Here is a 14,503-nt window from a genome sequence, read left to right as displayed (position 1 = left end):
ATATCTTAAGATAAATAATGTAAATAATTTGGATTGATAGTATAGCTACTACATAGTAATGTACAATAATAATTACAACCTACTGTACATGAAGTTTCTCAATCCACATTCCAAACTTGAAAATACAAGGAGTAGAGGAAGAGTGGTCAGCTGTGAAATCAGTGAGCAAGACAAAGACACAAAGTTGGAAATGAATAAAATAACATACAAAACTTTAATTAATCCGCTCGTTATAATACAGGATACAGGGGGATACCAACTATGCTACTCCCACCAGATGATTAACACAATTAACTAATTAACGATCATACACTATAGTTCCCCGACAAAGGGTGTGAACAATTCTTTGACGCGATAACACAAAAACTTAAAATTAAATAGGTTAAAACTAAATTCTTATGACTACTTACAACTATTAAAAGAAGAAGGCTTATACGAGCAGTTCAGAAGTGATAGTAAAGGAAAGAGGGTACCCAAGTTGTCAACGAGTGGTCCAGACACTACTTATTCTTGACTCCCGAGTCTTTAACATTTTTTCTTTTACAGATAGGCTGTCTGAAGATTCTCCTCCAGATCTACGAACGTATTTCTTCCTTAGCCCATTCTCTATGGTCTCCTTTCTCGAAACGCTTGGCAGATCCCCTTTTCCAGCCTTGTCGCCACACGTCCGTTACTTCTCGTCCTCCCTCAGAGAATGAATATTCGACTTCTCTTTTTCCCTCCAGCCTTGTAGTAGTACTGTGGTGTTCGTAACAAGAGGTACACGATCCCGCGAGCGAAATGGTACAAAATAAAACTTAATACAAAGTAGTTTTATTCTCTCTGAACAGGTTCTTTACATAGGATCCCAACTTTACAACTTCTAGAATTTTATATATACAGGAATTAAAAGTTTGTCCTCAAAAAACAGTTGTCTTGCACACACGCGACAATCTGACGAGGACCGTATTCACTTACACTAACTTATACTAACTTAAAACTAAAAGAAATTGGAAGAATAGAAGAAATAAGGAAAGATAAGAAAAGAAGTAGAAATACCCGGGTTTCTTTGCGATGTGTCTTTAGGTGGGGAACAACTTCGGATCTCTCTCTTTTGTTACGTTTGTAGCCCTTTTCCTTATAGATCTTTCGTCTATAATCTTTTTCTTTCAGACTGAGTCGTCTTTCCTCGATGATCTCTCTCTGCACTTTATCCTCTTAGATCACCCTTCTCCCTTTCTGGAGCACTCCTTTTCAGCTCCTACCTCTTTGGGATTCCAACCCAGACTTCCTTCAAAGTTCTCTTATAGGAATTCCTTCCTATCGATTCCTTGGCTCCTCGTAGCCTCCAATCGTCGGACACTCGATCTGGAGCTCTACCTTCTCTCGTCAAGAGCTCGACCCAGACTGGCACTCTTTCTGTCTGTTTTGCTTCAGGGCCTCACTCCCTCTTTTGTTCTTACTATTGAGGGAAAGATAATCCTCCCCCAAGGGCAAAGAGTTAGACAAAGAGAGTTCTAGGAAGAGTTAGACAAAGAAAGTTCTAGAAAGAGTTAGACAAAGGAACAAAGAAAATCTAAGACTAATTCAATATAAAATATACAAAATATACAATATCATGGCCGACGGCCACATACGCCCCCCTCATAAGAGTCACACTCCGTAGTGCAATCTACGGTAGTTGACTTTACATCTACGCGTATTATAGGGGTGTTGCGGCGTTTTCTTCATGTACACCTTTCACCGGCACCCTCGTTCTCGACCTCTTCCACATCCTGTGTGGGTGAATTTAGTACGGGTCTTCTCCTGGGTAACCATGTCCGTATGTAATCAGTGGGATCTTCATCTTCTTCCTCATCTCTTACGGGTGACTCTCTCCTCTTCACATACTGAGGGTTCCTCCTCCTACCTTCTTTATATATTGGAGCGTAACATGGTTTGATCTGGTCGGTGTGTACCACCCATCTCTCATCTTGGCGGTTACTACCAAGTTCAACAGTTACAGGACCCAACACTCGTACTATTCTATATGGGCCCAAGTACTTTGGAGAAAATTTTCCGGTCCTCTTTCTCCTCCTTTCCGGAGTAACCATACCCGCTGCCCTTCTTCCCATAATTTTTCCTTCCTACCCTCGTTTTCTCTTCCCCTATTTTTTAGGTTACGTTGCCTTCCTAATTCATATGCAACTTTCCTGATGTCTTCCCTTCCGATATGACCCTTAAAGTTTTCCCTCGTCTTCCTTAAGAACTCTCCATCTCCTTGTGATTCCACTACTTTACTCCAGAGTTCTTTATTCTCTCTTACATTATTATTCACCTTCTCAGCCCTATTGCTATTAACGTTCATCCGTGATAAAGTATCCGCCACCTTATTGCGCTTCCCTTTTATGTGACTTATTTGAACATTACAGTCCGCTATCTTCGCTGACCACCTCATTAACCTTTTATTGTGGTTTCTCATGTTACCTATAGTATCATTTGCATAATCATCGTACACACCTTTACTTCCCCCATTACTGCTTGCACTTTCCTCCATTGCCCTTCTCACACTACTGATTATTTCATACATTCTCCCGAGTATATCCATTCCCAAGATACCGTCGTATTCTGTGTGTCCAGGAAGCTGCATGCATGCTACGGTTATCTTGGATGCCTTATCCCTATATCCCACCTCGGTGTACAAAACTCTCTCACATTCTGTTACTTCGCCATTTATGCCTCTTATCCCTAAAAATTCACCCTCAATAGTTGCCCTAGCTATGTCTTGTCTGGAGATACGTTTCATTACCGTGGAACTCAAGACTGACCTTTCGGCTCCCGTATCTATAAGAAAGCACAGTCTAATACCCTCAACTTCACCATTAATTAGTGGAAGACCTTTTCGTGACTTAAAAGCTTTGTCGGCCAGCTTAATTCTTACACAAGGAGCGCTATGCCGGCCTGTATGGCACTCCTTTATCAGGTTAACCGATTCCCTTTTACGTTTTGGACAGTTACGGGCAAAATGGCTAGCATCACCACATACGTAACATCTTTTATCATTCACCCTCCTATCCTGATTCCCTTTATCCAATATCTTATTCACTGCTTCTACTAATGATTCGATTTTCTTTTCCAACCCCTTAATTTTTTCCTCATTTTTATTATCCTGAATTCTTGAATCTTCCCATCCTTCGGCACCCACGGCATATTGTTCCCCAATGTTCACATTTACCCCTCTTTGTTCGAACCTGCCACCACACACTATTTCTATTTTTTCCTCTCCTTCCGCTACCTCGAAAGCTTCTTCCAGAGTTTTTGGCGCTCTCCTTAGTACGTTGGCCTTAAGGTTCCCCCTCAATCCCTTTATAAATCGCTCCAAGATTATATCATCACACAGTACGCTTATTTTATTATTTTCCCTGGTAGCCCGTGCCAGTAACGTCTTTGTACGGATCGTGAAGTCCGTTACGGACTCGCTATGCCCTTGCTTCAAACTTAACAACTTATCTACGAAGTCCTTTTCTGCAGCCTCTCTCTTCCCAAAACATTTTATTAAATCACATTTTATCTCCTTGTATTTTCCAGGGTATTGCTCTACCAAACATAAGAATGTGGCCAATGGTTCACCTTTTAACCGCGACTGCAGTACCGCTACCTTGACCTCGTCATTCCATCCGGCCAACTTAGCTATATTTTCTATTGTCTGGAAAAACTGCTTAATGTTGACCGTATCACCCTGCGTTCCAGAGAACATAGGGATCATGCCCAAGAATCCTGTAACGACTAACGGTGGGCTCGGATCGAAACCTTCACCAGAATTCGAGCTCCCCACTTGGTTGTTCGTGGCCATTACAATACGTATATATACAAATAAGATAGACTAAAATTACAATGGGATATTACAAGGAGAAAGATATACGACAAAATGTCTTCGTGTTACAGTTGGGATCCTGTCGCGGACGCCATTTGTGGTGTTCGTAACAAGAGGTACACGATCCCGCGAGCGAAATGGTACAAAATAAAACTTAATACAAAGTAGTTTTATTCTCTCTGAACAGGTTCTTTACATAGGATCCCAACTTTACAACTTCTAGAATTTTATATATACAGGAATTAAAAGTTTGTCCTCAAAAAACAGTTATCTTGCACACACGCGACAATCTGACGAGGACCGTATTCACTTACACTAACTTATACTAACTTAAAACTAAAAGAAATTGGAAGAATAGAAGAAATAAGGAAAGATAAGAAAAGAAGTAGAAATACCCGGGTTTCTTTGCGATGTGTCTTTAGGTGGGGAACAACTTCGGATCTCTCTCTTTTGTTACGTTTGTAGCCCTTTTCCTTATAGATCTTTCGTCTATAATCTTTTTCTTTCAGACTGAGTCGTCTTTCCTCGATGATCTCTCTCTGCACTTTATCCTCTTAGATCACCCTTCTCCCTTTCTGGAGCACTCCTTTTCAGCTCCTACCTCTTCGGGATTCCAACCCAGACTTCCTTCAAAGTTCTCTTATAGGAATTCCTTCCTATCGATTCCTTGGCTCCTCGTAGCCTCCAATCGTCGGACACTCGATCTGGAGCTCTACCTTCTCTCGTCAAGAGCTCGACCCAGACTGGCACTCTTTCTGTCTGTTTTGCTTCAGGGCCTCACTCCCTCTTTTGTTCTTACTATTGAGGGAAAGATAATCCTCCCCCAAGGGCAAAGAGTTAGACAAAGAGAGTTCTAGGAAGAGTTAGACAAAGAAAGTTCTAGAAAGAGTTAGACAAAGGAACAAAGAAAATCTAAGACTAATTCAATATAAAATATACAAAATATACAATATCATGGCCGACGGCCACAGTACTTTGTTTTCTCCCTGGTGGGCTAGGGGTGAGTTCAAGTTCCAGGAAGTTTTTAAACAAAGGAACAAAGGAATGTTTAGAAGAAAGATAAATTTATAGGAATAGAATATACAACTAAATAAAAAACTATACAAAATTGAATAGCATACAGCCACAGCCTTACTTATATTATTTTTATACAAATTAAATATGGCCTGTAGCCACACAACATTTAAGGAAACACATAAAATGTGCAGTCAATATATGTGGAAGAACTGAAGGCAAGAAGAGAGTGAAGAGCATGGGCTAAGGTGACAGTAAAGGAAAAGAAAAATGCATGGAAAGAGTGGAAAGAAGCAAACAAGGGAGATGAGAGAAGACACAAGTATTAGGAGGCCAAAAAAAGGTGCCAAAAAATAGTACAAGAAGAAAAGAGGAAATGTTGGGACAAATTTACCCAAGAATTGCTAGAAGACATGAGAGGGAATAAGAAAAAATTATATGACTTGGGGTGAAGAATGGGGAAAAAATAGTGTTAGGACAAATATGATCAAAAAAATTAAAATGGAAAACTGACTACACAAGACATAAGAAAGAGGTGGAAGGAGTATTTCCAAAAATTATTAAATGTACAATGGAAGATACCTGAGGAAGCAGAAGAAATAATGGAAGAACAGATGGAGGAAAGAGACAAAGAGCAGGATGATATAACACATACAGTGGAGACTGCATTATATCACCCTACTATGTTGTATCATCCAGGTATGTTGGCAAACAAGTACCATCTGAATGGGAAAAAGGGATTATAGTCCCAATATTTAACAAAAGGGACAGAAAGAAATGTGAAAATTACAGAGGGATTACATTGTTTTCCATGTTTACAAGATTTTTGAAAGTTTTTAGAGTGCAGGATCAGAAAAGTGGTGGAACACAAACTAGAAGAGGAACAACATGGGTTCAGAAGGAATCAATTTATCACAGATCTGATATTCTCTGTAAGACTACTGATGTAAAAGAGTTGGGAATACAATAAAGACTTAGTAATAACTTATAAATATTAAGAAAGCATATGATAGTGTCCCAAGACAGATGATGTGGAAGGCCCTAGAGAGTAAGGGCATCTTGGCAAAAATTATAAATCAGATACAAGCAATGTATTTCACAAGCCTAAACAGATATTGGGAAAACAGAGTGGTTCAAAGTAAAGGCAGGACTTCAACAAGGAAGTGTTTTCTCATCACTTCTGTTTAAAATTGCAATGGATGAAATCCATAAGAATGTGAAAAAAGGCTTAATGTGTAGCAAATCTGATTGGCTGAACAGAATGGCACCAAAATATAAAGTCACCACACTGAGTCAGAAAGTGAAATTTTCCTAGAAGTGGAAAAGAATTCACAGGTGAAACATGTACAGTTTGCTAGACAATTTGAAATGTCCATATCAACTCTGAAGTTCTACACTATATTTTTATACATTTTTTGAGTTTATGAAATATGTATTCAGATCATTAAAAGTAAATGTTGAATAGATTGAATGGTATATGATAATAAGTACTTTATATTAATATGAACTGTCATTCTGACCACAATTCAATAATTTTAAAAACTTTGAAAAATAAAAAGATTATTTGCTGTTGGGTATATGATTCTAAAAATAAAAAATGAGATTTTATGCTTATATAATTATAATGTAAATACATATATCACTTCCTAACTCACTAATTTATTTACTAATATTAAAATAATCAATATATTTTTATGCAAAAATGATTGCTTTTTATTTTACAGGAAATTGAAATGTTTGGACAAAAATTGGCTATTTGTCATCCTTTATTTATTAAAAAATTGAACTCTCTTGAAGAAAGATTTTCTAATTATTGGGATTATAAAAAAACTTTTTTTTGATTAAAAAAAAACTAATGTAAATATTAAAATTTTAATAATAAATAGTAAATAAATAAATATGAAACTAAATATCATAAAGAAGCAGTGGTAAGTCTCTGTTTTAGGCAGTGGGATGCAATAAAAGGACCCATAAAAGTAACTGTTGCACCTACACATACAGTCATGTTCAGACATGCATAGTAGATGCTATTGGTTAAAAAAATATGAACTGCACCATTTGGCTATCCACGGTCGGCTATAAAGGTGAGATGACAATGACTACCTCAAACAGCAAAGTGAGAGAAGCTGTTAAAATGTTCGAAAGGAGAAAGTGTAAAATGTAATAAGCTGAATACAGTGAAGCCCTGTAAGTGTACTTTGAGGCTCCATTATTTCTTTTGTGATTCATAAACCAAAAAATTTTTGGAGCAATATTCTATGCCAAATTTCAATTGTCAATAAATCATATTACAAATACGTGCATTGACAATTTATTTATAATTGATAATTACTTGAAACTTGGCATAGACTGTTGCACCAAAAAGCTTTTTGATTTACAAATCATGAAACAAATAAGAGAATTGCTTATACTCCAAATCCCAATAAAATAATCAATACTTTAAAGTTGTTTGTAAATAGTTTGGACAAGAGTGCTAGTGCTGTTAGAAGTAGGGCTATCAAAAGCTTGGTATGGTGCTCTTTTGCCCTATTTTTTTGAACAAGTAAAATACGTAGAGAATGTTTCTTTAATTATAAATAAGTCTTAAAGATTTTATTTATTTATTTATTTATTTTTATTTTAGTAAAAATAACATTAAGGTCGTCCCTTAACACTAAGGCCCGGTGCCATTGTTGGGCAAGTTAGTTTGAGATTTGGGACGTGCAGCGACTGTTTCAATTTTTACATCAAATTGTTGACTTTGAAATATGTCTTATAATTAGATCTGTCTTCCCCGTAATATAATTTTTACTGTTTTAAAAAAGATGGAAACCAAATACCTTTTTTTTTTTGTAACTCTTTCTGCCCTGTGGGCACTAAGAGGGCCTCTTATAGCAAGCCCATTATGGGTTTGGCCAGGCCCACAATGGGGCGACCGGGTGATGAGGGATGGGGACCGACATATACGGACGGACCACCCCCGAAAAATTCCTGGGAATTTTTCGACCCGTCCGGATTCGATCCCGGGTCCCCCAGGGCGGCAGGCTGCTAACCTTGACCGCTCGGCCATCCGGCCACTGAAACCAAATACCAGTGCAACGAATTTCCGTTATCTTGTGATAAATCGATAGGATCAAACTAAATACAATTAAGGCAGACAAATATAAAAACGTTTTATAAAATATAAATGATGTAGTCGATCTGTTTTTACAACAAAATTTCTAAAATTAATTTTTAGTATTTATATATACAGTGGCGTGCCGTCATTGGATTCGCCGCTTCCACCTTCCAATGACCTTCCCTTGTAGTTTCTAAAATATAAATTTTCATATTTTAACGTACAGTACTTTGAATTAATTAAAATGAATATTTTATTATAACTGCATTATGTATCTTATTAAAAAATTCTATACTATATGTGAAAAAAACGATAAGATTGCTATTGTATATTCGAATATCAGTGGCGGAATGGAAGCGGTTACGAGACAGCTTTCAAGGCAAGAATAACTGAATGGTGTAAAGCAGCAAGAGGGCATTGGCGCATGCACTTTACAGAGCACCAACCTCACCCGATTTAATTGGTGGAAGCTACACACGTGTAACGCTTCCAGCGATTCTATCCCTTAGCCACTGGTAGGGAGCTATCTGACTGAGTGAATTGTTTAAGATTTAAAAAGTAGAGTATTCAATGTTATTTTTATGTACGTGTTTTGCAAAGTTATATTTAATTATAATTTTCTTTTAATTATACTGTAATTATATTGACAGATTTTCAGACATAAAATCTTTAGAATTTTTATCACTTTAGATGTTAATAATTTTAATATTATGAAAAACAATTTTTCCAAGCGTGTTTTAATTCTATAAATTAAGTAAATTTTATGGGAAATTTTTTGATTTATCTAAATTACGCAGCGAATCGCAGTATTTATATTCGTGTCCGGACTATATTGACAAGTAACTCTTAAACACAAAACTTATTATAATTAATGTCGATCCGAACAAAGACGTACTAAAAGAATTATATGATTTAATATGTACGGAACCATCTACCGGTGAATCTGCTGAGCGCAGTTTTTCGACCACGGAGCAAATTCATACATTGGCTCTGGAACACTGGGTCAGAGGAAAAGTTGTCGTCGCTAGCATTGCTTTCGATAGAAAAAGAGTTTTAAATACGTTGATGGAGTCGACGACCAGCGACTTTTATGTTAAAGTAATTAACGACTTTGCTGAAAAAAATCGCCGAATAGAGTTAGTTTATAAAAAATAAAAAAAAGTTTTTCTATCATTGTCTGTATCGTATCAATTTGTATTATGTGTGTATTATTTGTATTTTAGAACTAAAATACATAAATTGTTTATTTTTGTCATTTCCAGTACTTGTTTAAAACTTTTATGGAAATGTGATGTTCCGGACAGGTCTGACCCGTCACGAAAGAAGTGAAAAAACGGTTAATTTAGAGAAAAATTTATTAGTTTAAAAAAACATAGGTAAAAGTCGTTTGTAGTCGGACACTCATTGTTTATATCATACTGCCAGGCAGAAACCATAAATCGCGGAAGGAAGTCGTCCTACGATCGGTGGAAGATCGAATTCGTCTTCGATTTTGACATTTCTCGCGCTCCAGGTAAGAGTCTCGTTACGTTTAGTAACCAGGGACCAACCACTCGGGAAGCGTAATTGAGGGAGAACGACCAATCAAATGAACGAAAGAAAAAACGGAGATTGATATAATCCCCGACAATCGAGGACACCTGGCACTCGGTTAACGTTCCGAATAACCAAAACGCCGTGTGTCAAAACGCAAAAAAAAAAAAAAAAAAAAAAAGTTTCTCGTCTATTGTGCCAACCTGTAACCCGTGCCACTTCGGACTTAGACCGTGTCCCGACACCAACAGACGAAGTCTCCCTGTGCCTTACAGACTTGTCAACGCCACTGTCCCGGGGCCACCTTCGATCGACCATCAAAGAACCACATCGACGCCCAGGATGTCCGAACGGCTGATTGTCCTAAAGAAAACTATTTTGTACTTAGTATATGTTTATTTTGTTTCTTTTTTGTCAGGTACGTCTCTTCCGCCACCACGCACGTACGAATGGACCCTAGACCATTACTGACGCGCAATTAACTGATTGCCCCTGGAAGTCGGCTTCTTACGGAAATGCAGCTTCCCTATTATCAAACGTCACGGCGCGTCACTGCTAAAAATATCTTGTTTACTCGCCATGTCCAATCACCAGGAACAAACTATTCTCCACAGCAGAGACGACCTTTAAAGAAAGAGTAAAGTAAGTCCTTGTGGCCTGGGCTTAAATACCTTTTCGTCTCGCAAATTGTCACTTTATTGGTTATTAATAATCCCCTTTCTAGGTCCCAAATTGGTCGTTCTCTGTTACCAGGTGAAATTGGACTAGATCGGTTCCCGAGAAAGTCGATTGTGTACGAATACAATTCGACACCGTCTTTCGTTCGGTGTTGAACGAACTTTGTACCATAACTAACATTTTCTTTTTTGTTCGTCTTGTCTTAAAAAAAAAAAAAAAAATTAATTTACTAATTTTTCTCCCTTTTTTCGCCTAGTTTTAGTAATAAAATAATTTTATTTTTCTCCTTTTCTTTTATAATTTAGTTCCCTTAATTTTTAATTAATTGCGAAGATCAAGATTCGGTTTTGTTTAGATTTTTGATTAAAAGAATGTTTTTCATCCCAGCCCAGGGCCTCACAATATTATTATAAACTAAACATAATTGGAAGTGTGTATTTAAAAGTCAAAGGCTTTTTGAAGATATAACAAAACAGTCCGGATAAGTCGGTCCCCGTCCCTCACCACTTGGCCGAACCCATAATAGGCTTGCTATAAGAGGTCCTCTTAGTGCCCACAGGGCGGAAAGAGTTAAAAAAAAAAAAAAAAAAAAAAAAAGATATAACAAAACAATGGAAATTTAAGACTTTTTATATTCTTGCAATATATTTAAAGTATGCGAACATGTTTAAATAAATATAGTATTTGGTTTATTATTATAAAATATGCGCATGAAGCGAAAAGAAGTGTATAACAATCGCATTAGGATTTTAAAATAAAATAAAACTGTATTTGCAATTGATATTATGTATGCATTTCCTAGTTTCAACTAGTTTATACAATATTAAGTATCGTGTCTTTAAATTATGAAACAGAACAAATCATTATGTGAAAATTCAATTAATAGCTCTTAGAAAAAATATTTCGGTAAGTTATAGCATCTAAATTATTAAAACTGTATCCAACGGCATATAACTACTAGACCCCGAATCGACCGCCATCTTTGAAGCGAATTGAATGTGCGTCCTCTATGAGTCTTAACTCCCTTCTTTCTAGTGTGAATGTCATTTATGGACAGCCCCTATGAACGGTTGTGTATTACCGATGCAGGCACTCCTCGACAAATTCCAGTTGATGGTAGGAGAGCCTGTATATATTTCTTGTATTTTATATTCCTTAATTTGGCAAATGTTCAACCGATAAGAATAATAATTTAACTACTGGTATATACTGTTAAAGATTCGTTTAATATTTTCTAGAGAATTTTGACTATTTCATTTATTATGTATCGGTTCTGCAAATTAGTCTTGAAAATTGTTTATTTAGGCGATGAACAATCGTATCTGCAATAGGTATTTCCTGCGGGTGCATATCTTTCTGCCTTTGAGCAAGTCGGAGAAAAATCGTAAACGGGGAAGAGAAGTTGAGCTTCAGTGGACGTTTATTGCATTAAATTTTATAGTTTGTGCATTATAATATATTCAAAATCTCTTGTACCGGTACGTTTCATTTCTACTTACGGTATCCATCATTCACACAGTGATAAAGGTTTAAGGAGGGTCAAGTTTTGTCGGACATCCGAAGAGGGGAGGGGGTTACGGAACATGGAAAAACAGGACAAGAGGGGGGAGTAAAAATTTCAAGAAAAATGTGGACGTAATTTATAGACGGCTCTATACGAATATTTTGAAATGCATTAGACCATTAATAAACGTAATTTATCGACCTTCAAACTGAACAAGTTTGGTGTACATTTGTCTTAAACACCGCGAAGAGCCCGATTATCGGATGTAATGGGTCAGACATTCGAGCTTCGCGTCGCTGCTGCACACTCCGCTAATCATAGGATCATCGATTAGTCCGATATCGTCGTCTACGTTAGCCAAAGACGTTGGCTTTAGTGGCCTCGGTGGCACTACCGACCGTCTCTGCAGATGACAAAGGAAAATCAAACTTTATAGGAACCGATGTTTCATGAAAATAGGTGTAGAAACGGTTAGGTTCAAAAAACTACAAAGAACACTACTACTGCTCGATTTCCATTTGTCACGGCGTATCGCTCTGTCAACTACCACCGAAGTATTACTTGTTTTTAGGAAACCCGTCAACAAAATATTCCTCGTTTACGTACAAAAAAAAAAAGATATCGTATAATCGGTCGGCGATCAAATCCTCGTAACTCCAATATTTTCTCGTATTTGAATTAGTGGATAGCGAAACACGTTTCCCGTGATCCATAAAATTCTCGTAGGTTCCGAATCGAACCTAGGTAGATACTTAAATAAAAAAAATAATCGACATAAAATAATAACGGACTTCTGAAGGAAGTTTAATGTTTCTTCTGAAGGAGTTAGATTTTGATGGCCGACCGACGATACAGTATCGGAGGAACAAGGGCTATATCTAACTAAAGGTGAAACGCGATACCGGGTCCTTTTTTATATCTTGCCGTACAATTAACTGCACAACTCGGCGCAGTTCCTGTATGCTTTCGTGACAATTCCCGCACACTCGAGTCTTAATAAATAGCAATTACGCCAGAAATAGCTACCGTAATTTGGTACACAATAAACTGTCCACGGCAGAACACTTTTTGCCTTAGACTGTCGTGGAGGCACCTAGTTTCTTTGGCTTCGGACGGCGGCACTAGTTTTTACGTTAATTTTAATGCGATTCGGGGTCTAGTAGTTGTATGCCGTCGATTGTATCCATGATATTGATATTATTGTGGAGAATTTTTCGATAAAATTCCTTAATTTGGGGAAATTCTGCAGAAACTTTCGGGATAATTGACTCTATCTGGCACCTCCGGTTGAAGAGGCGCTGTCGGTATGTATGACGCGATGTTATAGGTATTCGTAGTATTCGAATTTTTTTCAACGGGATATTCAAAATTCTCGAATACTAAAAAGTTTTCGAGCACTCACGGATAGTGTTCACCCATCTCTTTTAAATATAATGATTATCAAAAATAAAATTAGAATCCTTTTTTGCGAGAAATTAGAAAATTTTCTTTCATATATTAATCTATGTGATCTCAGATATAGTTTATTCGTAAAAGGCAACGCGACACATGGGCGATGGCTCCTGGGAAGTCTTTTATGAGACTCTGACCCCTATTTGGGTGTTACTAACGTGAATAAAATCCACGTGGCCGGGCTGGCCACGTGGATTTTATTCACGTTGGCCAGACGCGAATCCACGACGGCGTTCGGTGGTTTTATCCACTCGGCCAATGGTGGGAGATATAGTATTTTTACGGTTATTTGATCTAACTTTATCGGTGATCGAATGGTCGAGATGGTTAAGGTGCTTTGAAGGACCCGAAATCGAATCCGAGCGAAGAACGAAAGGAATTTTTTATGGGTAATCTGTCCTAAATACGTCGGGCCCCGTCCCTCACCATCCGGTCGCCCCCATTATGGATTTGGCGGAACTCATGATGAATATTGAAAAAGTCCTTAGTGGGGAAGGAATTAAAAAAAAAAAAATCATAAGTATAAATTTGACTAATTTTTTAAAATGTAGGCAAATTTAACGACTATCTTTAATAAACAATAATCATCTATACGTTAATCTAATTAAAATTTTAAATTTTGTTATCTATTGAATACATGTGTTATATCTATATATTTATTATCGACGTTTATTTTAGTATTTAATGACAGTTTTTAAATTATATTTTGCAATATTTACCACCGACAATTTTATTTTATGCTACTATTTTTTATAAATATTGACATAATTATGTTTATCATCATGAAATACAAAGTACGATGCTTAAATAGTTATACTAATGATCTGGCCGTGTTAATTTTAACTGTGACTCGATTTTTTTTCTTACTTTTAAAATATAAATTAACAATTAATTAAAATTCAAATCAGATAACTTTGTCGTGTTATTTTGAAATATTGAAGTATAAAGTTTAATGACTCCAATCGAGTTAAATTAATTTGTTTTTATTATTGGGTGATTATTTCATCGTATTTCGACAGATTTAAGCGTTAATGTGTAAAGTAAATTTAATGAATATTTATTTTAGCTTGAAATTACAAAATATTTTACGAAATTTTCTTTGAAATTTAAATCTCTGATTTTTTAAATAAAGGAATCTTTGCTCAAGTATTTACATCTAATCGAAAGTAATACGAATCGACAACGTAATTAAATGTAGATTATCATTTGACTTTACTTTATTTCAAAAAATGTAAATATTTATTTTTTACTATATATTTTCCTCTAAGTTTTAAAATTGCTTAATTTTCTTTTAGCGAAATATGTTTTAAATAAAATAAAAAATAGTTTCTGGTTAGCTTCCATTAGATGATTCAGAATGAAAATAAAAGTAATAAGTACGTCATCGATTTAA

The 14,503-nt window shown here is 36.4% G+C and overlaps 1 protein-coding gene across 3 annotated transcripts in view; it reads left to right on the top strand.

Annotated features, from left to right (window-relative positions):
* Positions 1-6,751, top strand: part of LOC136972941 (adenylate cyclase type 10-like) — a 79,002-nt gene extending 72,251 nt beyond the window's left edge. Inside the window, exon 20 of one of the 3 annotated variants that reach the window (XM_067267600.1) lies at positions 6,571-6,751. In XM_067267600.1, the coding sequence (XP_067123701.1) occupies positions 6,571-6,687 (117 nt within the window). In that variant the 3' untranslated portion in view covers positions 6,688-6,751. The remainder of the gene's footprint in view (positions 1-6,570) is intronic. The other 2 variants (XM_067267599.1, XM_067267601.1) reach the window with 2 other exon arrangements.
* The last annotated feature ends 7,752 nt before the right edge of the window (positions 6,752-14,503 follow it).

The sequence above is a fragment of the Centruroides vittatus genome, unplaced genomic scaffold (assembly GCF_030686945.1).
Source record: "Centruroides vittatus isolate TY-2023 unplaced genomic scaffold, ASM3068694v2 contig_3067, whole genome shotgun sequence".
Classification (NCBI taxonomy): Eukaryota; Metazoa; Arthropoda; class Arachnida; order Scorpiones; family Buthidae; genus Centruroides; species Centruroides vittatus.
This window is presented reverse-complemented; position numbering and strand designations above follow the sequence as displayed.